This window comes from Schistocerca piceifrons, unplaced genomic scaffold (assembly GCF_021461385.2).
Source record: "Schistocerca piceifrons isolate TAMUIC-IGC-003096 unplaced genomic scaffold, iqSchPice1.1 HiC_scaffold_1870, whole genome shotgun sequence".
NCBI lineage: Eukaryota > Metazoa > Arthropoda > Insecta > Orthoptera > Acrididae > Schistocerca > Schistocerca piceifrons.
In genome coordinates this window covers 2,500,411-2,526,812 of record NW_025727757.1, presented here as the reverse complement: position 1 = coordinate 2,526,812, position 26,402 = coordinate 2,500,411, and the positions used below count along the sequence as shown (strand labels likewise).

The 26,402-nt window shown below is 41.9% G+C and overlaps 1 protein-coding gene across 1 annotated transcript in view; it reads left to right on the top strand.

Moving 5' to 3' along the window:
• Positions 1-26,402, top strand: part of LOC124741117 (pneumococcal serine-rich repeat protein-like) — a 161,452-nt gene that overhangs the window by 120,369 nt on the left and 14,681 nt on the right. Inside the window, exon 6 of the mRNA XM_047248651.1 lies at positions 6,235-6,384. Within this exon, the coding sequence (XP_047104607.1) occupies positions 6,235-6,384 (150 nt within the window). The remainder of the gene's footprint in view (positions 1-6,234; positions 6,385-26,402) is intronic.

The following is a 26,402-nucleotide window of genomic DNA, read 5'->3' as shown; positions in this document are numbered from 1 at the left end:
ACTACCTTGTCGCGTCTCAAGAGGGGTCTTGATGGGCCTAGGGAGGGAATTCTCTAACCTAAAAAAGCCACATGTGCACTCCACACGTACTCCGATACCCTTGTAGCCGCTTCCTCACGCCTGACCTATTCAGGGGGACCCTACATTTCTACAGCCGATAGCGGAGGTCAAGAATATTGCACCCCAGATCTCCGCAGAATCGTCTGAGCCTCTGGTTTAAGCCTTCCACTCGGCTCCAAACCGGAGGACCGCGATCGGTTCTGGGAACGATACTACAAATAGTTAGCTCTGGTTCCACCCCGCGAGCGAGGCTTTCCGCCTGCACCAACTCCGCCAACCACCTGTATGAACTGATGATGACCTCTGGACCCAGACGGCAGGAGTGTCATTGGTGCCGACATGAGCAACAATTTGCAGTCGGGTGCACCCAGTGCTCTCTATCGCCGCCGGCAGGGCCTCCTCCACATCTCGGGTGAGACCCTCCGGCAAGCAGACAGAGTGAACACTGGCCTTCTTCCCTGACCTTTCCGCTATTTCCCTAAGATGCTCCATCACCCGCCTAACGTTGGAGCTCCCAATAACTAATAAACCCCTCCCCCCGTGTGCCGGATCGGACCTTGCTGAAGGAGCGGCCACATGTCCACTCACAGGCGGAGCGGGCGTTGCCACACTGCCAGCCTCCACATTGACCCTCCGCCTCGTGCGCCGCGAACGCCGCTGAACCCGCCACTCCCGTTGCGGAGAGGGTGGCCCAACCGCGCCCGGTACCCGCGAAGATGTCTCGACAGCTGGGACAGTGGGTGAAGCATGTATAACACCTTGGGTGTACCTTGCGACGCACCAGACTCCCCACTGCCGCTACACTCAGAGGCAGCAGCCTGAAGACGGCGGACCGCGGCCATCAACACGCTCAGCTGTTCGCGAACAGTGGCCAGCTCCCCCTGCGTCCGTACACAGCAGTCACACATCCTATCCGTCCTAAGAAATCAATTTACTGCAGAGAGTTAGTCAACTTTTAACTAGACTGCTAATTCACTAAAGGCGGCTGATAGTTGACTAAACTGTGGTTACTAGACACTTCTTGTAGAAAACAATAAAAAGGCACTACCTGTCTGAGGACTGTATTGAAAACACTAGCACTACTAGCGCTATGGCTGACTAAAGGGACTCTTGAGATCAGTTATTGTCCTGAATGGTGGTTACAAAATTAATTGTGCACATTCTTGCCTGGAGAGTTAAAATGATAATGCATGAGGTAACTGGCCCGTATGGAACTACGGTGGGTAGAGCCAGAACAAGTATTCAAAGTGTTCGTGAATATAGAGACATCGTAGCTGCGGCACATGTTCACACGCTCGAATGCTCCATAAGGTCGCTCGATTTCGGGAATGCTTTCGGTAGGGTGAGTCGCCAGTGCCTTCTTGAAACAATGACCGTACTGGATTTCCTGCAATATTTTGTCAAGGTAATTGGTATAATGTTGAAGAACAGCAGTTTGCAAATCATGATCAGTGGTCAGCTAACAAGGCAGCTCGCACTCAAGAGTTGTGTGCGCCGAGGTGGTCCTGTGTGGAGGGCCTCATTCGCCACTGCCGCTGAGGCCCTGCTAGCCGCTCTGCAGAAACTGCTACGAGGGCTGCACGCATGCACACACACACACACACACATACCGCCAGAATATCGTGTGTTGGGCATACACAGGTGATGTGGATGTTGTGATCATTGGCGACAGCTACTGCGAGAAGGCATTGCAGGTCATCGGCAATTCCGAACTTGCATCAGGTGCGAAGCCGAGCAACATCAAATGACACGTGGAATATCTCTGCAAAACACGGGAGACCTTAATGTGTTGCCCCATATGGTAATTTTGGGTATCAGCTACAGTTATATATAAATCGTACTACAGCTGCAAACTCTACAAACATCCTTGCTAGTCTGCCAGCTAGCGCCAAAGAACATAGTGCGAGAAGACTTGATGATATCCAAAAGTCACACTTTTAAAATATGTACGTGGGTTATAAAGTCAACTGTGTAGCAAAGGTTTTACCCAAACCACGTGAAACAGCAGCAAAATTTTTGTCAGCTCGTGGTAACATTTTCAAGGTAAAGTTTGACACGCTGACTCCTTCAGAAGGAAATGGCCCTGGGAAGGGGGGGGGGGGGGGAAGGAGAGAGACTAAATCTCACAATCTCTCAGACGTTGGGAGAGTATCAGAAGCTGTATTTGTGTGTTCCACACACGAGATGCGGAAGAAGACACACACGACCCTAGTGTCTCACTTAGCAGACGAAATTACTCCTACTGTCTTGACTCCAGCCATAGATGCATGGCTTTCATCATTTTGAACAATTTTTATTCGAACTCATTTATACTCGAACCAGGGTTCGCCCGTCGAATATGGTAAAAGTTAGGAACGTATACGTGCAATTAACAGAAAAGGAATGCGGAAATGTGTCCGTACAAAAGTAGCTGCACTACAGATGGAAGGTCATTTGGATAAACATCAGCACCCTCAACTACCAACAAGTGTGAAACCTGCTCGGTAGAGGGCAGCAAACTAGATATTTATGATCTTACTGTCCCAGGCAAAAACGCACTCAAAGACGTAAATACAAACCGAAAAGAAAAACGGATTACACAAACTCACGCAAAAGCTACGTTTTCGTCACATGTAGTTACAAATTATCACTTTCCGTTACTCTCCTTTCATTCTACTGTGGAAACTAGTATTTTTTTTACATCGACACACGGTCCTATATCAAAGAAAACAACGCTACTGGGCCAGACGGCGCGGCGCGTCTCTGCTCTTCGTGTTTCAAAACACGCAGCATAAACGTCCATAACTCCTCGATGCCTTAACTTACAATTTTAAACCTTTACACCGCCAAGCGACCACCAACCTCAGTACGTGATATCAATTTCAACTAGATATTTAATTTTTAATAGTTTTTTTAGTAGTTTTTTAAATATCTAATTTTTCTTTTGTTTCCTTTACTGTTACATAAAAGAATAATCGTCTGCTGTCACGGGTTGTATGGAAGGTGTTCAGAAAACTGGGAGAAGTAAGCATCGGTGCTCCAGTGTACGGCTGCTCACACCTCTCGCACCCTGAGACCACCTCACCAGACAAGCCAGTCCTTGAGGCAGCTCCGGCTGGTTCCCTAAAATTGAGTCTTCTCACCTCATTTTCTTGACATCTCTATTCAGCTGTTAGATAAAGCTCACACAGTACTTCGATACATTTCCTTCTATGACACACAGAATACCATGCTTTACTGCATCTTCGATGAACAGGTATCCGACCCGTCTGCGTGTCTCGATTGCTCCATGGCTTTTCGATAGCCACCCAGTGAACACTACAGACTTCCATTCTACTGTGGCACACCTTATGACATTATCTATCCCATCCATTGTTGTTGCTATTGTGCCTCTGATTGCTGTGAGCATCGAAGGCTCTCTGCGACCAGAGGTACCCTTATTCTGCACCATTTTACAATTGCATATGTCCATAAAAGTCTACTAGCAACTAACACTGATAAATGATCAATTATTTTTCATTTAGGTTTTAATACTTATGTAGTATTTTATGTGCTATTTGGCATATCAGAAATCTTGTGTTTGAGATGACACTATGTGCGTTCCCTGAACCAATTGAATGAACCTGTAACCAATATTGTAAATCATTCAGTGTCTTTCTCTTTTATTCAATAAAGATTATCATAAAAATTCATGTTTCAAACAACAAACATACTACAATTGTTATTTATGTTCTTGAAAAAATATTTGAAATGAAACACACAAATATATTTCTCTACATTACTCCAAACTCGTTCGGCGCACTGTGGGAAATAACCAAGGTTCTAAGTTTGAAAAAGTTTTTGTTAACGGTAATCTTTTTACTAACAGTATTCTTTGTGCACATTTTACAAATTCTCTTGATGACGAATATTAGATTCTTGTCGTAATTACTGATCTTCACCTAGTTCACGGCCTCATACTTCCCACACTATTGGGTGTCAGCTGCAGAGACACATTCATTATTTGGTTCTGGAACTGCCTTGGTTTTTCACTGATTCCACTTGCCCCCCACCACCACTCCCCCTCAAATTATACTTAGTGTCACACTCAAAACTTTATACACCAAGGTGCCTAGGGTTTTAATAACAATTAAAATAAGATGTATAAAACCGCATGTAAGCAGAATTATTTTTTACTTCATACAGTTTTTTCACATTTTTTGGGGAGGATATCTCACAACCTCCTCCCCCGTGTATCCATGCCAGGCCTTCTAGACATTAGATTCTCACGGAATTTACAGTTCATGCCTACGGTGTGTGGGTCCGCAGCTCGTGGTCGTGCGGTAGCGTTCTCGCTTCCCGCGCCGGGGTTCCGGGGATCGATTCCCAGCGGGGTCAGGGATTTTCCCTGCCTAGTGATGACTGGGTGTTGTGTGCTGTCCTTAGGTTAGTTAGGTTTAAGTAGTTCTAAGTTCTAGGGGACTGATGACCATAGATGTTAAGTCCCATAGTACTCAGAGCCATTTGAACCATTTACTGTATGTGGAGGACAAACTTAATTTTATATCGGTAGCAAGTTCACAGCACAACTTATGGACTACAGTATCGTCAATCACAAAAATTGCTCATCGCCTCCACCCCCCCCCCCCCCCCCCTACACACAAACTTGGATGTGCAAACGCAACACACACACACGCACACCCACACACACACACCCACACCCACACACACACACACACACACACACTCACACACACACAGACATTAGTGTTTGTTTTCCCATAATTGGATTGGGGAATGACACAGCTTACATTAACTACCTTGTGATTTCATATGTGCTTACAAAGTGAGGATGCTCACTTGAAAAATGTTTAAATTTCTGTCAACCGTATTTAATGAATGAAATTTAGATTAATGTGGTAATACTGTTATGACAAGTAACTGTTACACGGCCACAGCCTCTTTCTGGTGTCAAATCACAAGTTTCACCTTGCCGCACTGTCCGCTGTACTAAATTCCTTCCCCAGCTCAGCTTGAAACACACTGTCAACAAGTTTGTTTTCTGTACCTCTCAAAGGCCAGTTTTTAAAACATGCTTTGAACAATGTCTGATGATCAAAAGTATAACATTAATTACATTAAAAAAACTTTTCACAGCCAGACAAGTGTTGTGCCTGATTTATATGCATGTGTTACTATGCTGAGAAGTAGCCAAATGACCTGAACTGCATTGCACCTGGTTTGTAAGCAGCCACATAACTGTCTTGCAGTTAGGCTGTTCTCTTTCTCATACAGTCGTTTCACAACACAAAATCATTACTACAAGAGACCACTAGAGAAAACTGCCCTTTCCTGCTATTGTCCATACGAAAACCAGTACCACAATAACGTAATTATCATAAAACCCATTACCAGAGATGGCGGTCCTCAGTGCTTGTAAACTAAAGTTAATTACAATAAATGACATTTCAAAAGGCAAGATACCGCATGGTTCTGTTTGGGACTGGAACCTAGGACTCCAATCCGGTCACTACTGTCTTTGCTAACAAAGCATGAGAGATCTTAACTATCATTTTAACCATATGTAACAGCACTGCGCTTGTTCAAACTAGATATGATGAGTGATAAGGTTTTGTTTTGGACAGGGATTGTCAATGACGCACAACAAAATCTTATAATTTTATGTATCTAAATTTTTCACTAGAGGGATGATGAAACTGAAATGATTATACAACAAAGTATTCCCCCGCTGTGTTCCGAACCCAGCACATATCATGTTGTTTTCTAGCCACATATAGATGCACAATGTCAGTTTATTTCACCACTAGTGAGATATGCTTGTGTCTGAACTAGAAATTATGCGAGGAAGGGTTCTGTGCTACCTGGGACTCTTAACCCTGTACATGCTACCACCACTGACTACACACGAAGAGGTGCTCACTGTCAAATACTTTTCCACCAGTCACTACGAGTGGAATTTATAAATCTGAAATGATAGGCCAAAAAGTTCTGTGCCTGATTCAGAGTCGTAACCGGCACCAATTGTTGTTGTTGACATTGCATGCACAAATGCTAAAAATCATAATTGCTTTTCACCTATTACTTGCAGTGCGAATGCTACAACTTGAAATCACACAGTGGCCATAGGGAGGCACCCCCACATCCCCACGAGGAAATGCCAGCCAGCTCACACCCTGCCTCTCTCCGTATGTGCAGCGCACCAGTCGTTACAGAGCTGAGTACCACAACCAGAACCACCACCACCTCCGCTGCTGCCGCCACCTCTGCCAGCGCAACTCGCCAGACACCTGCTGCTGCGCAGCCCACGACTCCTCCACCTGATGAGGCCACAGTCTCTCAAATGCGGTGAGTTCCCTCAACACACACACACACACACACACACACACACACACACACACACACACACCATTACATGGTAGATCAGACATAAATACTGAAAAGCATCAGAACATACATTCATGGGTGGTATCCTCAGGACTAGATCATAGTATCATGGGAGAGAGGTTAATTAAGAATAGGTTGGTAGAGAAATTAGCTATTGTCAACAGTTCAGTGACTTATTCTCATCAAAATCAGCGAACCAATGCCAACAACAATTCATGCAATGTCATCCACAGAAAATTTAGTGGCAGGTGGAGTATGAGTGCACTGAATGTGTAACACTATGTCAGATGAGATAATTGTGTGTTACTCTGGATGTATTGGAATGGTCTGGCAGAGGTCACTCATAGACACACATTTATGAAACCATTATTGGTTCTCGTCAGGAATGAGACAGGAAAAACAACCCAATAATTTGCTATAAAGTTTCTGTTAGTAACAAAAATACTCTCTGCAAGCACCAACCAGAAGTAAACATCAGCAGAGCCTTAGCGTGTCAGGGTGTGGTCCACCTTGGTTGCCCCACTGCTGTAACAGCCAGTTCCAGTAACCACAGACATGCAAAACAGAAACTCTGCCTCCTGTTGACAATGTCTGTCTGTGTGAGCAACAGATTCGCAGTGCCATTAGCACCCAGAATCCAGTCATTTGTGGTATGTGTTCCTCTCTCTGTCTTTCCCTTCAGTTTTTAACCTCAACAACTACCTCTAGTGCTACAGCAGTTATTCCCTGATGCCTTCAAATATAACTTACTATGCTGACCATTGTACTTGTCACAGTTTTCCACATACCACACTATCGTCACCTGTTCTGCACAGACATTCCACAGTTCTTCTGTTAAGAGTTCGCCTAGATTAAACGTCCTACTATAGCACCGAATTTAGAATGCTCCGATTCCCCTCTTGTTTTTTCCATAATCCACGATTAATTTTTATGCAGTACTGTGCTCCAGACATACATTAAGGGACATCCAATTCAAATTAAGGCCTATCCTTGGTATTAGTAACTTTGTTTCACAAGGAATCTCCTGCTTTCCCATGCAACATTACTCCTTATAACAACCACACTCTGTCCCTCAGTGTAAATTAGCTTCATGAGTAATAGTCACTACAAGCAGTCTACTGCGTGGTCCTTAATTCCGATGTGAACATTGCCACGAATGTTATTTCTGCTACTCCGCAATACTTTCCTCTTTCTTCCATTCATTAATCCTGATTTAGTGTTCATTCAACTATTTATTACATTCATCAGCTCTGGTGATTCATTCGGACTTTCAGTGAACACAGAAATATCACCAGTGAATTTTATTAAACAAAATCTTTTCACCTTCAGTTTTAATTAAATTCCTGGAAGTTTCTTCAATTCCACCAATGATTCTTCAGTGTTCATCTGAACATTTGTGGAGACTACCTGCATCTTTATCTTTAATCATCTTTGATTCAGAGTACCAATTCTTGTTGATTATTGCTCATATTCTATGTTATCTGCTGTACCATATACGTACCTTTTAGAGAAAAAAAATTCACTGTTTCATGCTGTCAAATGTCATGTAAAGATCTACAAATCCAATAAATATCTCTTGATTTTTCTCACACATTCCTGCCACTATAAGGTTGAAGGTCAAGTTGACCTCCCTGGATCCGTTACTCCAAATTTAGCATCCTCAAACAGATCATCAGCTTTGTCTTCCATTCTTCTGGATGTTGTTATTTTTGTCAGTAAGTTGGATTCATGAGCTGTTTAGCTCATTATGCGTAAGCTATCACACTTACCAGCGCTTGGTCACTTCTGTAGTGTTTGGATGTCTTTTTCTGGCTGTCTGTTGTTATGAATTGTCTCTCATCGATTGTATAGACGAACGTGAAAATTTGGTTGATCGCCATTCATTATCACATTATCTAGAGCCTCATAGAAGTTAAAATTCACATTCCATTCCTGTGTACTTCAGTATCCTATTTATTTACACACTGAATTCACGTAAAAACTCTCTTAAAATTTACTTCACTTATTGTCATAAATAAATTGTGATCTGACTGTACCTCTGGTCCTGGGTACACCTTAAAATCCAATACCTGATTCTATAATGTGTGTCTGGTTGTGATGTACTCCAGCTGGAAATGTCTTTACCAACTAAAGCTCTGCCTCCCTCCTTAAGAGCTGAAAATGCCAAGATACCGAAGCAGCCATACAAATGCCACAGGACACAGGGCACAGCCTTGCAGCAAGTCAGCCATCCACATGTGGTGGAATGGTGCAGGAGGGCTCCTCCAAAGGGAGTGCTTGTAATGGTAACACCAACCACCATAAATGGCAGTCAGTGATTACATTAAATCTCTATGAGGAATTTTTGAGAAAGTTGTGACCGTGAGATAACCTAATGGGAACCTAATGGGAACATAACAAACAATCTGTTTGACTGGGATTCATTTCCAAAACACTGAGAGTATAACCAACACTAAACAGGTGGGTGAGGAACAGATGTTCTCCAGCACAAAAGCAAGTCATAATATTACATATTAATATCAGTTGCCAGCCTAATTAGGCATTTTCTGTCAAACAATGTAATAAACCTCAAGGCAGTGCTAGGGCTAACCTAACTTTCCTTAACACCTACTAAACTCTTTCTTGACATCTGTTCGCACTACAACACAGTAACCTAACCTTGCAGATAAATGTAGTACTAACTTGGAAGTCAAGACGATGTACCTTGAATGAACTAGATGCAGCAGTTAATACAACCAGTCACCAACACACATGATACTAATAGCATTAGTAAACAGGGCAGAGCATGAAATGATTCTGATTTAAATCGGGGTTTATTATGATCGTACTCTATAACATCATTCCTTAGTAGAGTTTCTCTATGCCATTACATGAACCAGCTTGCATTAAAATAGCTAACACAGTAAATATTTCTTTCTTGAGCTCAGTTTGAAGCAATTAAACAGAAAGCAAATCTAACTACAGTGTCTCTGGAGGGACCTTTGCTTTGCTTCATTAACCAAATAGCCTAGCACATGAGGGCTATTAAACTTTAATGGTTTGATGAACCATGCTCATTAACAAAACTACACAAGTGTGTATGGGAAATGGTGAGTATTGTCATGAATAATTATTTATTAAGTGAAGCACAACAAACTATAACTCTTCAAATAGCAAACGTGCTTTGAAAAGCAGTCATTTAACCTTCTCAAAATATGGTTGACTGTGCAAATGCCAACACAATATTAAATTCAAGTTCAAACACCTACTCATAAAATGAACAGTGATAAAGCTTTGTAATTCTGATCAAAGTGCATAATTAATAATCTTTTTTACTTCTATTCAATATTATTATTCTTTTAACTAACAACTTTACTATTTACTGGTACCTTTTTAAGTAAGGCAAATTATTTAAGAAAATTATTGCAGATCGATTTAAAAAGCACTGGCAGTGTAGTATTTCTCAAACTATAAAACTGAACTTTAAACACAACTCCACTCATTAGAAAGCAATCACAACTATTTTTACAGCTGCTGAATAGTCTTTTCATAATAAATTAGCACACTCGGAATTAAATTCACTAGGATAGAATTCCTGGTGAGGTTTGTGATTTGGGATAATCACAGGTTCAACATAGAGCTTTCAGCAATACAACGATTATTATTAAAATCAACCAAATTTCACAAATACCTGGTCCATTTACAGAGTGCCAAATATAAACATTTTGGTGGAAGGCTGGTGGCACTGGTGGCATGATTTACAGTGGCTGTTAACATGGTGGCGATGTAGTCATGGCAGTACTGTTGGCCTTGCCCTGTTATAGATCTTCTGAATTATATTTTTGCAGGGCCGAAAACCGTGCCATTATACATGGTATCACCAAATGCGGAATCACAGGTGCATAAATAACGCTGTTAGCTCCTCTGCCTCAAAACTGCAAGAATATGAGCCACAACGTTCCGCTACTGCTAGCGAGATATTAACCACAGCACTGCTCAAGCCAGACTCGTTAGCCGTCGTAAGGGACGAGTTGCCGCTTGCGTGAACGACACCTTTTCCATTCTGCCAGGCTACTTCTGTAGCTGCAGGGATTCCCCACATTTTTTACATTCAACCCTGCATTCCCTAACTATGGACCAAGTCATTTACAGTGCATTACATAATAATCATTCCAGTAGTTATATACATTAACAAGCTTAATTTAAACTTTGTTCCAAAAGTTCACATAACTGAAATATGTATACATTATCAAAGAATTTCCACGACAGATAAATGACAGATACAGCACTCCACATAAGTAACTCTACAAATAGAAATATCAATACAAAGTAGGTCAAAAATGGATGTTACATATGGCCCATGGTTCACTGAAGATTCCTGCTAGGCAAACATCAATAACACCTTAATGGTACCAAGCAGTCGAAAATAATAATCACTTCATCCAGAGTTGAGCATGAAAAGAATACATTAAAACACTATACACTCTATACACTTAATTACCAAAACAAAAAAAAGCAACATTATTCAATTATGTACACCTGTCATAACTGACTCTCATTTTGAGACACAGTAAGTTGAGTAGTAAGCAAAATTTATCTGTATTGTCAAGTATACCCCCTACATATATCACAAGCAATCTGACATTTTACATGCAACACATCCCATAGCATGATTTTGAAGTTACAAAGGAGGAAACTATCAATGCTGATTCTAATAATAGTAGTCCATTCTTAGATATTTACATAAACAAACATATTTAAACTAAATCTACTATTCTTTTCTTACTGCCTTTATTTGAAACACAGTCCCTCTTTGAAAACTGTAGCAAAACACATACAACACTAACAGATATGAAAATAAAATAATTTTGCTACCTGCAATAGCAACTTGCACTCCATTTGACAACATTAACAAATTACATATTACAGTAATCAATTGACTGCTCATTTTGGGTTTTGGCAGTCTATTACAGACATAGTTTTTTGCCCCACTTTGGCAAGTCTTCTATGCTGCCCAGTCTGTATTTAAGGCATTCCACATTTCTTTTCAATTTGGCAACATTTGCTTGTAGCCCTTTTAGTACAGGGTATCGCATATTTTACAACAGTTTTTAGAATCTGAAACTTCTAAGATAGTAACAGCAATTTTACATACATAACATTTTTATAAGAACATACATTAGTTAAATACAGTATAGTAGCTTCATAAGATAGATACATTATTTCATCTACAGTATGATATACATTTTTAGTCTGATATGATTTCTTTATTTATTCATTCCTAGGTACATAAAGTTTGAGATCCACTACATTATGGACATCAAGGAGCTTTTTCGACTCTGGGTAGATTAAATAGTAGGCGTTGTTGTGAGGTGTGTCTTGTCCTGTGGATGGCCCATTAGATATACATAAATTTAGAAATTTCGTGGTTAAGTTCACTTGATTATTCATGGGTCTTCAGAAGAACATAGTCTCCAATTTTGAACACGGCAAACTTCAGGTTACTATTGTGCCTTTTAGATCTCGTTTCAGCTTTGTTTTTTCTTTTACCAATTCTTTCTTCTGGGCTAATCCCAAATCTGTAAACGGTGGGAACTCTAGTTTTTCCTCAATTAAACATTTGCTCTCAGTATTGAGCAGAATTTCCCCAAGTGTGAACTCAGTAAACCTATGAGGCAAGGTCTTAATTAAACTCTCAAATTCACATACAAATCTGCCCTACGCTCAGTGGTTATGGTGACAATAGGTCCTACATAACCATCCTATTTCCCTCGTATAGCGTTCAACAGGGTTGCTGCCTGGATGGTAGGCCGCAATATATTTAGTTTCTGCACCATTCTGCTCCATGCCATCTTTCCAGGTTTTGGAATTAAATTGGGGCCATTATTGGGCAGTACTGCACTGGGTTTTCCAATGGTTCTTAACCTTTTTCAGGAGATACAATTTTATAAATTTAGAAAATACTTCCAAAATCAGTAAAATACATTTACAATTACCAGAAGTTGTGGGGAGGGGTCCATACAGGTCCACAGACAGTAAATCCATGGTATCTTTAGGTAACGTGTTCTGCATTGGGCCTTGATTAGTTCTATTGGTTACCTTAGCTCTCTAGCAGATGTCACGAGACCTAATACATTCAGTTACCTTTCGACCCGTACTATTGGCAATCACTATAACACTAGCCAATTTGTCTAGACACTCCTTTGGCCCAATGATAGTGAAAATAATCTGACATCTGTATCAAATTGGGTAGGCCAACACACCATCCATTCTTCAGTAATGAAGCCTTTCCTCTTATACAAGATACTTATCAAAATCAAAATTTACTTTAACAGATTTCCAAGTTGGATGCTCATTTTGATGATATCGCATGCTTTTGCAAATCTGTTCAAATTCATTTTTGCCTGAACTTCTTCATGTAATTAATTTGGAAAGTTCCATCTCCATTGCATTCATTGGGTACTTCATCAGTAACATTGGGACAATTGATTTCCACATAATTTTTTCTACCCTTTACATAGCAGATTTCATAATTACATTGTTGCAGGTATAAAGCCCATTGGGTGCGCCTGCCATTTAGAAGGCAACAATCTTTAAGGAATGTTTGAGCTTTGTGGTCTATGTGTGATGATCTTAAAACCCCACCAATAATCTATAAATTTCTTGAGGTCCCATAATATGGCCAAGGCTACCTCCTCTGATATGGTGAAGTTCCTTTTGTTTCCTGTCAATGCCCTGCTGGCAAAAGCTATAGTTCTATGAGCTAAATTTCCTGTAGCATTTATCTCCTGGAAAATTTCAATACAATCCCATAGGTGCTACTGTCAGTATTCATATTAAAGTCTCTGACAGTACTGGGTGATGTAAAACATTATCATGTCAAATTTTAATCTTTAAAGATTCACAATCCTGTCGACTCTCGTCTGTCCAAACAAAAGCACTAAATCTTTTTATAGATTGTTCAAGTGTGGATTATTCAAGGGTTGCCCCTTAACAAATTTTCTGTAAAATCCACACCAACCTAAAAAGGCTTACAACTGTTTCCTATTTTTTGCTGGGGGAAATTTTTCTAAGGCACGTAGCTTTCTCCAGGTCCTTATTAATGCCGGTATTAGTAACTATATGGCTCAAGAATTTAATTTCTAATTTTATACGTTTACATTTCTATAATTTTAAAGTGATGCCTCCTGCTTGAAGAGCAACAGTTTGGAGCTTTTTTTGCCAGTTTTCATTGGAGATAAATAAATCATCTACATAAATAGTTAACCTGGAACTCAACTCCTCCCCTAACACAAAGTCCAGAGCTCTAATAAACACTGCCAGAGAGGTATTCAGTCCAAATGGAACTACTTTGTATCGATAACATTTCCCGGTAAACAGGATTGCTTTATATTCATGCGATTGTAGACTTAATGGGATTTGCCAATAGCCAGCAGTCATGTTGAAGCTGGTTAAATACCTCATTATGAAATTTTTGCAACATTTTGTCCAGATTTTCAGGCCTGTCCACCTCTCTTTCTACTTTGTTTAGAGTTTGTGCATCAATGGCAACATGTACTCCTCCATCCTTGTTTACAATGATAAGTGGACTGATATATTCGCTGTTACTGTGTTATATCACTCCTCATTCCATAATCTTATCTGTTTCATTCTGTATGTCCTGTTTTTTAGAAAAAGGTACCGAATACGGTTCCACAAAGAATGGATCATGATCCAGAGTTGCAATACAGTATCCAAAGTTTTGAGCCAGTCCGGGTTAGCCGAAAATGATCTACTGTCGCTTTCTAAGATAGCAATAAATTCCGCTTTCTCAGGGCCGGCCAGAAATTGTGCACGCGTGCGGTGCTCCTGCACATGTGCAACTTCCGGGTCACAGCGTGCATGCCGCAGCCGCCAGCGTTCATGTAGTGCACGTTTCTATGCACAGATGTCGCTTTATCCACTTGCTGGGGTACTCTGTACCAGCGCATTCTAGTGCTCTTACCACAGCTTGCAAGCCAACCATGGGAAGATATTTTGCGTATTAAAACATTTAAAATACTGTCACAGTCTACTCATTGAGACGTCTACTTTTATGTTACCAGTTTAATCCAGGAAGACAAGTAATACAGTTAACAACCGTGGGTTTCTATTAAGGCAGCTTCACTGACGGCACGCAAATACGCGTAATGTTTTTGATCTAGTATTTAAGAAAGAGAGCAGTTAGTGACTTACAGCGAACCCTATTCATGATTTCAAATAACATTAAACTAATGCAAGGTTTCCTATAACTAATTCTCGGTGCCCTCAGTTACAGCCACTAAGTGTAAGTATACATTGGAACAATCGGTTTAATGAGCAATTTTCCTGATAATAATGTACCATGGAGCAGAATGATGCAATAATGCACAGTTAGTAAACAATAATTTTTAACTATGAAAGGAATAAATCCAAACATGTTTATCACTGGTCATGAGGAATGATATAGTTAATATCGGGCATAAAAGATCAGCTCTTTGACGAACGCAAGCAGTTGTGAAGATTTTCATCACTTATGCTTGATAGAAACCTTGATTTATTCATTTTCATCACCCAGAAAAACCTTTCAGAAACATATGTCAACCCGAACATGGACATAAGTCTCGCGGCATCTTTGTGCAGGTGTGGATATTCTTGTTGTGAAAAATTTTCGTAGAATTCTTTTGAACTTCGCACTTCAAAGAACTTGTCCTTCAGTCTTGTATTGCACTGTAGGTCGATCAGTTCCGTCTGTAGAACATTCGGAGCATCTTCAACTGACGACGAGAACGGTCGAGCAAAGAGGCGAATGGCAGGAGACAAACTCGTATCATCTGCAAATTGTGCTCGAAATTGTTCCTTAATTTTTACAATTATTGATATGTATTCTTGAAATCTAGCTCTTTCATGGACCAGTCCAAGAGTCGGGAAATAAGCAGCTGGCACTCCCAAAGCGCAAGCTTCCTTTCAAAGGCATTTGTTTTTTCCAACATGTCAGAAATTAAATTAATTTCACCTTACAAACTGATGTTCAGGCTGTTCATGTGAGACATAATGTCCACAAGAAATGCAAGGTCTGATATCCAACAAGGGTCTTCCAACGTAGGTTCACCTTTTCCCTTCTCATGTAAGAATGTTACTATGACCAAACGTAAATCAAAAAATATTTTCAGCATTTTACCTCAACTGATCCAGCGTACTTCAGTATAGTAAGCTATGTCGCCGTACTCCGCTCCTAATTCCTCCAAGAACTGCCGAAACTGGCGATGCTTATGCCCATGTGTCTTCAGGTAGTTTACAGTATGCACAACAATTTGCATGACGTTTGCTAAAGTTACTGATTTTGCACAAAGCGCCTCTCGATGCAGAATGCAGTGAATTCCATACGTCTCATTTGTGCACCCTAGCTTTTGGCGCATCCGTGCTATGAGTCCTCTCCAATGGCCTTGCATTGATGGTGCTCCATCTGTGGTCACTGAGACTCACAGATTCCAGTCCATACTTGGTGCAGTGTTTCAAACCTTTTTCCAAGAGCATTTTTTCATTTTCGTGTAGATCTGTCTCTGTTGGGTTAACTAAGCGTGGATGGAATGTGTGTTGGTGTTCATGTGGTTTCACATTTAAAATGTAAATGTATTTTTGCGTCTTTTTTGCTGTTAGTTTCATTATCTTCTGTTTATGTTTGTTTTTATAAATGTTTCATTGCTATGTATGTGTTATGTTCAGTTTTTTCTACTAGTGCCATGAAAACTGCGGCGTTTCCTACGTTTTTTGCCAATTCTAGATGAGTCTCATAGAGCATCATGTTTAGGTGCTGTTTTTTCGAATAGAGCATCTTAATTTCATGTAGTAACCAATATCGTTCTGCAAATGTTTTCGACTTTTGTGCCACTGTAGAACTGTTTTTAACCTTTACATTAATGTAACTTGGAATTAAATCGTTCTTTTTGCATGTTTTGTTGAATTTTATGTGCTGTATCGTCTGTAAGAAATTGTACACGCAACCTGTAAGTACAGTTCAAAATATTACTACTTAATAGGAAATAGCAACCACCAGAACTGTTTATAACCTATAGGCACAGTGACAAAAATGTAAAGAAAATAGCAATCATATGTACATATTCCAGGCCACTGATGATGCCTTGCAGAAAATTAGGGCGAAACGCATATGGCACTAAAATTGTGTTTTATTCAGTTGCTGTCAGGCGGCCCATAAGTAAAAATTATCAATATACCGTAAGCATCAGTTACTCTGATGTACTGTAAAATCGAGTTGATGTGTCCCATCCATTTTCTTAAGGACATTTAATTTTGCTTGCCATTCTTCACTGTTGAGTACACTACACTCGTCTTTGTGATGTATTGTAGTGTCTTTCAATTGAAAACTTACGCTGGCTGCCTATTATTCGGTGGCACAGCAAACACTGAGTTTTCACCAATGGCTACAAAAAGGAACTGCAGTACCCAGTCATTTTTAAACAACTGAGAACATAGATCTACATCTACGTCTACAAACATACCCCGCAATCCGCCATACAGTGCGTGGCAGAGGGTACCTCATACCACAACTGACATCTCTCCCTGTTCCACTTCTAAACAGAACGAGGGAAAAATGACTGCCTATATGCCTCTGTATGAGCCCTAATCTCTCTTATCTTACCTTTGTGGTCTTTCCGCAAAATATAAGTTGGCAGCAGTAAAATTGTACTGTAGTCAGCCTCAAATACTTGTTCTCTACATTTCCTCAGTAGCGATTCACGAAAAGAACGCCTCCTTTCCTCTAGAGTCTCCCACCCGAGTTCCTGAAGCATTTCCGTAACACTCGCGTGATGATCAAACCTACCAGTAACAAATCTAGCAGCCCACCTCTGAATTGCTTCTATGTCCTCCCTCAATCCGACCTGTTAGAGATCCCAAACGCTCAAGTAGTACTCAAGAATAGGTCGCACCAGCGTTCTATAAGTGGTCTCCTTTACAGAAGAACCACATCTTCCCAAAATTCTACCAATCAACCAAAGATGACCATCCACCTTCCCCACAACTGCCATTACATGTTTGTCCCGCTTCATATCGCTCTGCAATGTTACGCCCAAATATGTAATCGACGTGACTGTGTCAAGCGCTATGTTACTAATGGAGTATTCAAACATTACAGGATTCTTTTTCCTATTCATCTGCATTAATTTACATTTATCTATATTTCTAGTTAGCTGCCATTCTTTACACCAGTCACAAATCCTGTCCAAGTCATCCTGTATCCTCCTCCAGTCACTCAACGACGACACTTTCCTGTACACCACAGCATCATCATAAAACAGCCGCACATTGCTATCCACCCTATCCGAAAGATCATTTCTGTAGACACAAAACAGCGGACCTACCACACTTCCCTGGGGCACTCCAGATGATACCCTCGCCTCCGATGAACACTCACCATCGAGGGCAACGTACTGGGTTCTATTATTTAAGAAGTCTTCAAGCCACTCACATACTTGGGAACCCATCCCATATCCACATACCTTAGTTAGGAGTCTGCAGTGGGGCACCGAGACAAATGCTTGGGCAAAGTCAAGGAATATGGCATCCATCTGATACCCTTCATCCATGGTTCGCAAGATTTCATGTGAAAAAAGCGCAAGTTCCATTTCGCAGGAGCGGTGCTTTCTAAAGCCATGCTGATTCATGGAGAGCAACTTCTCTGTCTCAAGGAAATTCATTATACTCGAACTGAGAATATGTTCATGAATCCTGCAATAAACCGATGGTCAGGATATTGGTCTGCAATTTTGAGGATCTGTCCTACCCTTTTTATATACAGGCGACACCTGCGCTTTTTTCCAGTCGCCCCGGAACTTTGTTGGGCAAGAGATTTGCGATAAAAGCAAGCTAAGTAAGGAGCCAATGCAGTAGAGTACTCTCTGTAGAACCGAATTGGAATCCCATCAGGACCTGGCAATTTATTTATTTTCAACCCATTCAGCTGCTTCACAACCCCAGGGATGTCTATCACTATGTCCTCCATATGGGAATCTGTACGACACTGAAATGGTGGTATGTTTGTACGATCCTCTTGTGTGAAAGATTTCTCAAATGCTATTTTTTAAAATTTCAGCTTTTGTTTTGTTGTCTTCAGTTGTCAGGCCAGACTGATCAGTGAGTAACTGGATGGAAGCCTACGACACACTTACCGATTTTACATAAGACCAGAATTTCCTTGGGTTTTTAGCAAGATCTTTTGCTAAGGTATGACGGTGGTAGTGGTTGAATGCTTCGCGTACCACTCTTTTTGCGGCAGCACGAATCTCTACTAGCTTTTGCCTGTCCTCATTCTCCCGATCTTTCTTGTACCACGAGTGTAACTGCCTTTGGTTCCTGAGCATTCTCCAAATTGCGCTGTTAAACCACGGTGGGTCTTTTCCGTCCGTAACCCACATTTTCGGCACATACTTGTCCAATGCGTGATTTACAATGTGTTTAAAACTTGCCCGTAATACTTCCACATATATCGTACCGGAAGTCAATGAAGTCGGTTCATTTACTAAGTGGGATGCTAACAACTGCTTATCTGCTCTTTCTAGTAAGAATACTCTGCTAGCCTTCTTGACCGACTTTTTAACTTTCGTAACCATAGTCGTAATGAAAACATCATGATCACTAATCCCTGTCTCAACACTGACAGCGTCGAGGAGGTCTGGTCTGTTTGTGGCTACCAGATCTAAAATATCTCCATTATGCGTTGGCTGTCGATTCATCTGCTCAAGACAGTTTTCGGATAATGTGTTGAAAAGTAATTCACATGACGGCTTGTCTGTACCACCTGTAATGAATCCATAGAGATCCCAGTCTATACTACATAGGTTGAAGTCGCCTCCGACTAATACTGCATGATCCGGGTACTTCTGCGATACAGAATGTAGACTCCCTTTGAATGATTCTAGAACTGTCACGGTGGAACCTGGTGGCCGGTAATAACACCCCACAATTAACTTTATTTCCCCTAGCCCTGTTAAACGTGTCCAGATAACATCACTATCACGCTCTACTTCGACCTCAGTAGACACAATATTTTTGTCAACTGCAATGAAGACACCACCTCCTACGGTGTCTAATCTGTCTTTCCGAAACACGGTCCAACCCTCACTAAATATTTCAGAACTTCCTGTCTTGGGGTTCATCCAGGTCTCAAACCCGAGAATAATTTGCGTGCCACACACTTCCTGGAGGGCAGTAAATTCAGGAACTTTATTCTGAACACTCTGGAAACTTACTGCTAATATCTTGATAGCTGAAGTGTCTTTACACAGAGCGCGTCCTGATTTCTGTGCCTGCACGTCGACTGGTGAGTGTTCATCAGGACACCTCGCACTACTGCCTAGCCTAAACAAAACCCATGTGCATGCCACAAGTACTCTGCTACCCGAGTAGCCGCTTCCTTTGTGTAGTGTACCCCTGACCTATCTAGGGGCGTCCCACAATTTCCCACCCAATAGCGCAAGTCTAGAAATCTGCAGCCGAGACCGTCACAGAGCTGACGAAGCCTCTGGTTGAGATCCTCCACTCGGCTCCAAACCAAAGGACCCCGATCTACTCTGGGAATGATGCTGCAAATAGAGAGCTCTGCTTGCACCCCGCGCGCGAGGCCAGTGGTCTTCACCAAATCCGCCAGCCGGCCGTACGAACTGAGGATAGTCTCAGAACCCGAGCGACAGACATCATTGGTGCCAACGTGAGCAACTACTCGCAGACGACTGCACCCCGTACACTCGATAGCCGCTGGCAAGGCCGCCTCCACATCTCGGATGAGGCCCCCTCGGCAGACAGACAGAGTGCGCGTTGGAATTCTTTCCAGCCCTGTACGCTACTTCCCTAAGGGGCTCCATCACCTGCTTAACGTTGGAGCTCCCAATAACCAGCAAGCCTTTGCCCCCGTGTGCCTGCTCGGACCCTGTTGAAGGAGCGGCCAGCTGCCCACTGACAGGACGAACGGGCAAGGCCAGCCGGCCAGCCTCCACATTGGCCCTCTGCCTCGAGCGACGCGAATGCGTTGCAGTCCGCCACTCACCCTGAGGTGAGTCCTTTGCTTTTTCACAGTACCTGCCATTTCTCAGTACTTCTCTGTTGAGGTTTCGGACACCAGGGGTAAACGGGACTGAGTATGTTGCGGTCTTGCTTGTACCACATAAATAGGGAAGTGGAGCTGCCGCCGTTAATTTAGGACACATGTCTAATAACAGATGTCACTGTCATTTGCTGTTGCACATGTGCGCACATGATCAGCACATCCGCATGTCTGCACACTCATTTCCACTTTGACCTTTTTAATACATGACACATGGTCGTGTGACTGTTTTCATTTCTGAAGAAGTCCAAAGTACGATACACGTGAACGTGATGCTTTCAGTTTATGTTGTTCTCATCATGGAAGCTGGTTAGTCCAAAGACTGTGTTTATGTATACATTTTCTGGGAATTACCTTTCATTTTGAGTAAAGAGGTCCACGTGACAGTTTTCGATTATGCTCCAGTAGCGCCGAAAATAAGCTATTGCGATCCCGCAGTTGCTATACTCAAATTCCAATGTTTCATGCTGTCCATCCACCCTACACTTTTCGTCAAACTCTTTCCGCGCCCTTTACAATGTTGTTGGATGGCAAACCTCGCTCCACCAGCACTGCTTAAATTATTCATTTCTTAGCTACGTTATGCATTATCACTGAATGACCGCCAACCCGGGCATCCGCCTGTATTCCGCCAAGCGTCAGCAGCTCGTGGTCTTGCCATAGTGTTCTCGGTTCCCGCGCTCGGAGTCCCGGGTTTGATTTTCGACGAGGCGAGGGATTTTCTCTGCCTCGAGACGACGTTGTGTGTCCATCATCATGTCATCATCATTGGCGTCAACTAAAATGGATTTGCAATACGGCGGCCGAACTCCCACGCGTGGGGCCCCCCGCCCAACAATGCCAAATGATCATTTCATTTCATTCCCCCATGTCACTAGAAAGCCAGCACATTATCTACAAAATCACGAAACCAGCACCATACTTGAATAGTGACACATTACTGATTGTGAGCACATTCAGACATTAATCACAAATTCACATGGTAGTAATGCAGAAGCCGAGTTGACTTTTCCATTAAGTCCCTGTGTAATGCAGCCCACAGACCTTTGCCGCTACCTCAGCGAATGATTGTTGCTGCTAGTGCCGAGGAAAGTTGGATTTTTAAACTCTCCCGCAAGAACCAAAGACACTCTAAAGTTAGCACATACTCACAGCACTGCGTAGGGCGAAGTTCGAACATAATGTACGAGGTAGGACTGGCAGCTTGCATTACCAAATACAATTTTTTCTTCTGTTTGACACAGTTGCACTCAAAGATTTTGATTTGTGGGGACAATTTCTACATAACACTGTCCATCTCAAACACGTGCCTGCAAACAATTTATAGCTGTTAATGTGATCTTCACAAAATTTTTCATTCCAGAAAAAATTAGATGTTTCCCATTAGTGTAATTAACATTGGACTCTGTCGTTGGAAATAATGTACAAAGCAATTAGGGCACGCGTATATAATAGCAATAACTGGTATTTTTATATTTGTACGGATTAGTAACGCTTATTCAGGTTCCAGTAACGTTACTAAGACTACTGGTGTAAGTTTCATCCAAACGTACTTGTTGTACAATATACTGAATACGACATTGCAGAGCCCGTGTTATTCCGAATCACAGTGCGAAGTTCCGCTGCATATGCTTGCGTCTCCAATGGAACAGGCACTACGGCGGCTACAGCGTGTACTCGTACATCTGTACAGGTGAGACATTTTACCTGGAAGTCGTTTGCCTGATGTCGGCGAGTAAATACGATATTGCGACCGGTCGCGATAAGCGGGTCCGACACAATCTTTCACTGGCGTCATTCCACTGTACATCTGATGGTTGTCCGTATTCGCGACTGCGGAAGCGTTTCTCGTATTTCATAGCACCTCTAGTCGCCGCTTCGCCCGTTCCTTCTGCATCCGTAAAGATAAGATTGTGGCGGTAACTCTGTCATTGACGCAAACTTTCGATTACCCTTCCAGGAAAAAAAGTCAAATGTAAATACAACGCATGGAAAGAAGCAGAGCAATGGGCAATTCCGTTGAGTTTTTAGTAGTCAAAGAGACATCAGTGAACCCCTGTGTCGTAGATCGTATCTCTGCGTAGCAACGTAAACAGAGATCGCAGTTTGGTTCGCACTGCTAAATAATTTAAAAATATATTTATATTACGGACAGTTGTGCTTTGGGCGGTGTCCATTATCGTTCATACCCTTTCGACAAGCAATTACACAAAAGTTTCGTTTGTCTGGGACCAGAATAGCGGCTTTTGCGGCCTTCCTGACCGTGTGCGCTGTGGCGTTTCTGTTTGGGTTTTACGACTTTACGTTCAGTCTCTGCGTTACAGTGTTGTGTAAAATTGATTCTGGTGATGCAGCATTTTAGTTTCCTTGTTTTCGCGAGCTGTTAACTGCTGACATGGCAACCACGTTTCCCAGAAAGCTTACCCTAAGATTTGGAATTGACAAAGCAGCCCGTAATGTTCAGCCAAGTTAACTGGAAACTCGTGACTGGATCGTTGACGTTATTGGCGTTACTTCGGACCAGACGCACACTGCTGATTATAACTTGGAGCAATACTGCTTTTTTTGTGAAGCTGCTTTCCTCGTTGGTGCTGGAACGGATTTTGCGGAAATTTGAAGGAAAAGCTGAATTCCACCATCGCGATAATTCGTTGAGTAGAGTTACCATTTCAAATGCTGATGTTGATTATAAACAAGTCAGAGAATTTAATTTCCGCCCTGAGGTATAAAACTGCTACTTAAAACACGTATTATCTAAATAAGGTGACATCAGGCAAATTTGTAATGAACGATGGTCCAACCAGCATAGATAGCGATGCTTTAGTGGCGTTTGTTCTGTCGATATGCATGTCAAACAGAACATTCCATCTCATATTTTGGTTTGTGGCTACAAAGCGCACCTTATATACAATGGACAGACTTTGACTTGTCACATATGAAAGTAGGCACCTCTGGCAAAAATATCCAAAAAAACGGTTTGTATTGCAGAATAATTTACAACAGCGTGAAAGGTTAACACTGGTTGATCTTGTGACCGAAAATCAATGACGGGTGCTGACCTTTCCAGCATTACGGGAAATGTGGGCGACAGGCCACAATATACTCTTGAAGCATTTCCACCTTTACTCAGGAAGGACACTGTAGACAATCCGGCTGGAAAAAGTAGTATAGCCACTAACAAGAGACGTCGAACTTGTAACGGCAGTAGCACAGATGAAGAAGATATCAACCTGTCACTGAAAGCTGTAGGTGACATTCAGAAAACAGTACTGGGAACTACTGTTTCAGACAATATTGTCAGCATAGATTCAAACTCTTGAGTCAAGTGCATCAGTAGACAAATCGAATCCGCCACCATCACCCGAACAGGTCAAAGTGACACTACAGTCCCATTCTGTAGCGCTGGGCGCGCCAGTAGATGGCACACGACTGCCCCTCAGATCCACCGACACCGCCCTCAGTGGAAAACTACTCAGGGGGTGGGCGGAGCAGACATTCGGTGAAGGCCAGAGTCAATGCAAACCGCAAGAAAAGTAAAAAGAACGGTTCTAATGCAAACCGGGACGGTGGTCTCCAGTCAGATTCTCAGGAAGTATCCGGCATGGAGTGGCATCAAATGATAGACTAGCGGGGAAAAAGGTCATTCCCCTATGTTAGTCATATACGATTACCACGTTAAACATTAAATAGGATACAGTCGGATGTTAAAATAGCTGCTCTGAAACAGTTTCTGTATGAGTCAGCGACGGGTATTGCTCTCCTGCAGGAAGAGGTATTCCCACAATTAAATTTGTCCAATTACGTCGATTTTCACCATATTTCCACTGAAACGAGTGTTGCACGGCCATTTTAGTTACAGAAGGCATCCCCGTACATAACGCTGATAAATTAGAATCGGGGTGAGGTATTGGAATAAACGTAGCAGGAGTCACTATAGTCAATTTATATGCTCCTTCTGGCAGCAGTAATAAAACTGCAAGAGCCACATTCTTTAATGAAAGCGTAATTTCTTTACTGAGGAAAAACCCCATCCAACTTAATAGGGGGAAATTTTAATTGTGTATTGAGTCGAAAGGATCAAATCCCCAACTTCAATTACTCACGAGACTTGAGACGTCTCGTTGTTGATTTAAAATATGCGTGGGAAATAAAATAACCAACAATGGTGAACTTCACACATTGTTGCGATTTCATGTAGTAGAATTGACAGATTTACGTATCGGAAAATTTAGCAGATAAAGTACTGAAAACAGAAACTGTTCCCGTTAGTTTTTGCGATCACAGTGCGTTGTTGACCTGCGTAAATTTAACACCACAACCTACCAGAAGAGTAAGAAGCCAGTGGAATCTAAATATTTCGTTATTATCGGAAGAAGACTTAGAAGATGCCCTAACCAGAGCTTGGGGAATGTCTCCATTCACTGAACAACTTTCCAAGTGTGATAGAATGGTGGACCCAACGAGCGAAACCGAAGCTAAGGAAGTTTTAATATGGCCAGAGAAAGGAAACAGACTGTAGAATTCTACTACAGCGTGCTAAGGGAACTCTATGATCAGACAGATGCAATTCCTACAAGATTAAAAGACATCAAGCAAATAAAAGCAAAATTATCAAGTCTGAAACGTAAGAAACTGGAGGGACTTGAAATGAAATCCAAAGCAAAGTCAGTCACTGAAGATGAGACTGCTGCATTGTACCGCCTTGTCAGACACGCCAAGAATAGAAGTAGTTTTGTGGATGAACTTCAGATCGATGATGGTACCATAATCACCACCCAGAAGGAAATAATTACAGAGATCTCAGCGTATTATGAACGTATGTATGCGTCAGTGGAAACAAACGAAGAAGAATACGATGAGCTCTTTGGTGCATATCTTCCACGAAAATCGCGAGATGATGATGGTGAGAACATTTCTTCGGACATCACCAAGGAAGATGTATTAGAAATCGTGTGCAGCTCCCCCGCTAGGAAATCTCCAGGATCTGACAGACTGCCCATTGAAATCTATAAACGATTTTGGAGCCTAATAGAAGAAAAGTTCACCGAAATTGTCAATGAAGTCTTACAGGTGAAGCCAGTGCCTGCAGAGTTCAAACAATGCAAAATCGTGTTGATCCCGAAGAGAAGAGGCTGCAAAAAATAAACAACCTACGGCCAATTTCGCTTTTAAATTCGGATTATAAAATTATAGCTCGAGTAATTAACAAGCGCTTTACACCATGCACCGCTGACGTTATAGGCCAACAGCAGACTTGTGCTTTCAGAAGGACGATTTAACAAACTGCAGCTTTGTATCGCGATGTCATTGTGCTAGCGCAGGCAAGTAACATAAAATGTGGACTGCTTTTCATAGACGTCCATAAGGCATTTGATCAAATTAATCACAAATTCCTGATAGAGACAATGCGTCGAATGGACTTCCTGCCAAAAACCATCGACATCCTCGAGAACGTGACAATGGGTGTTACTGCACAAATCTCCGTTAACTGTCAACTGACAAAACAAATTGAAATAAAAAGGGGTGTTACCCAAGGCTGTTCGTTATACCGCTGTAACCTTTCCTGAGACAGCTACAGCACAGGCTGACAGGCATTACCATTCAAGGAACAAAGACCGTGTAGGTGCTTACGCTGACGATGTAGGAGTAATCATCAGAGACCAAACAGATGTGACGCAACTAGAGATGGTACTCGCAAAATACTGTTCCGCATCAGGTGCGAGGGTAAATGAAAACAAAAGTAAATTTCTAGATGTAAAGCGGCTTGCTAACTTGCGCATTGAGTGGGTGAACCATGTTAATGAACGCAAAGCTCTTGGAATAGCATTGATAACTCCCCTTTTAAAAATGATAGCAATAAGTTGGCGGGAGGTGGCAAGAAAAG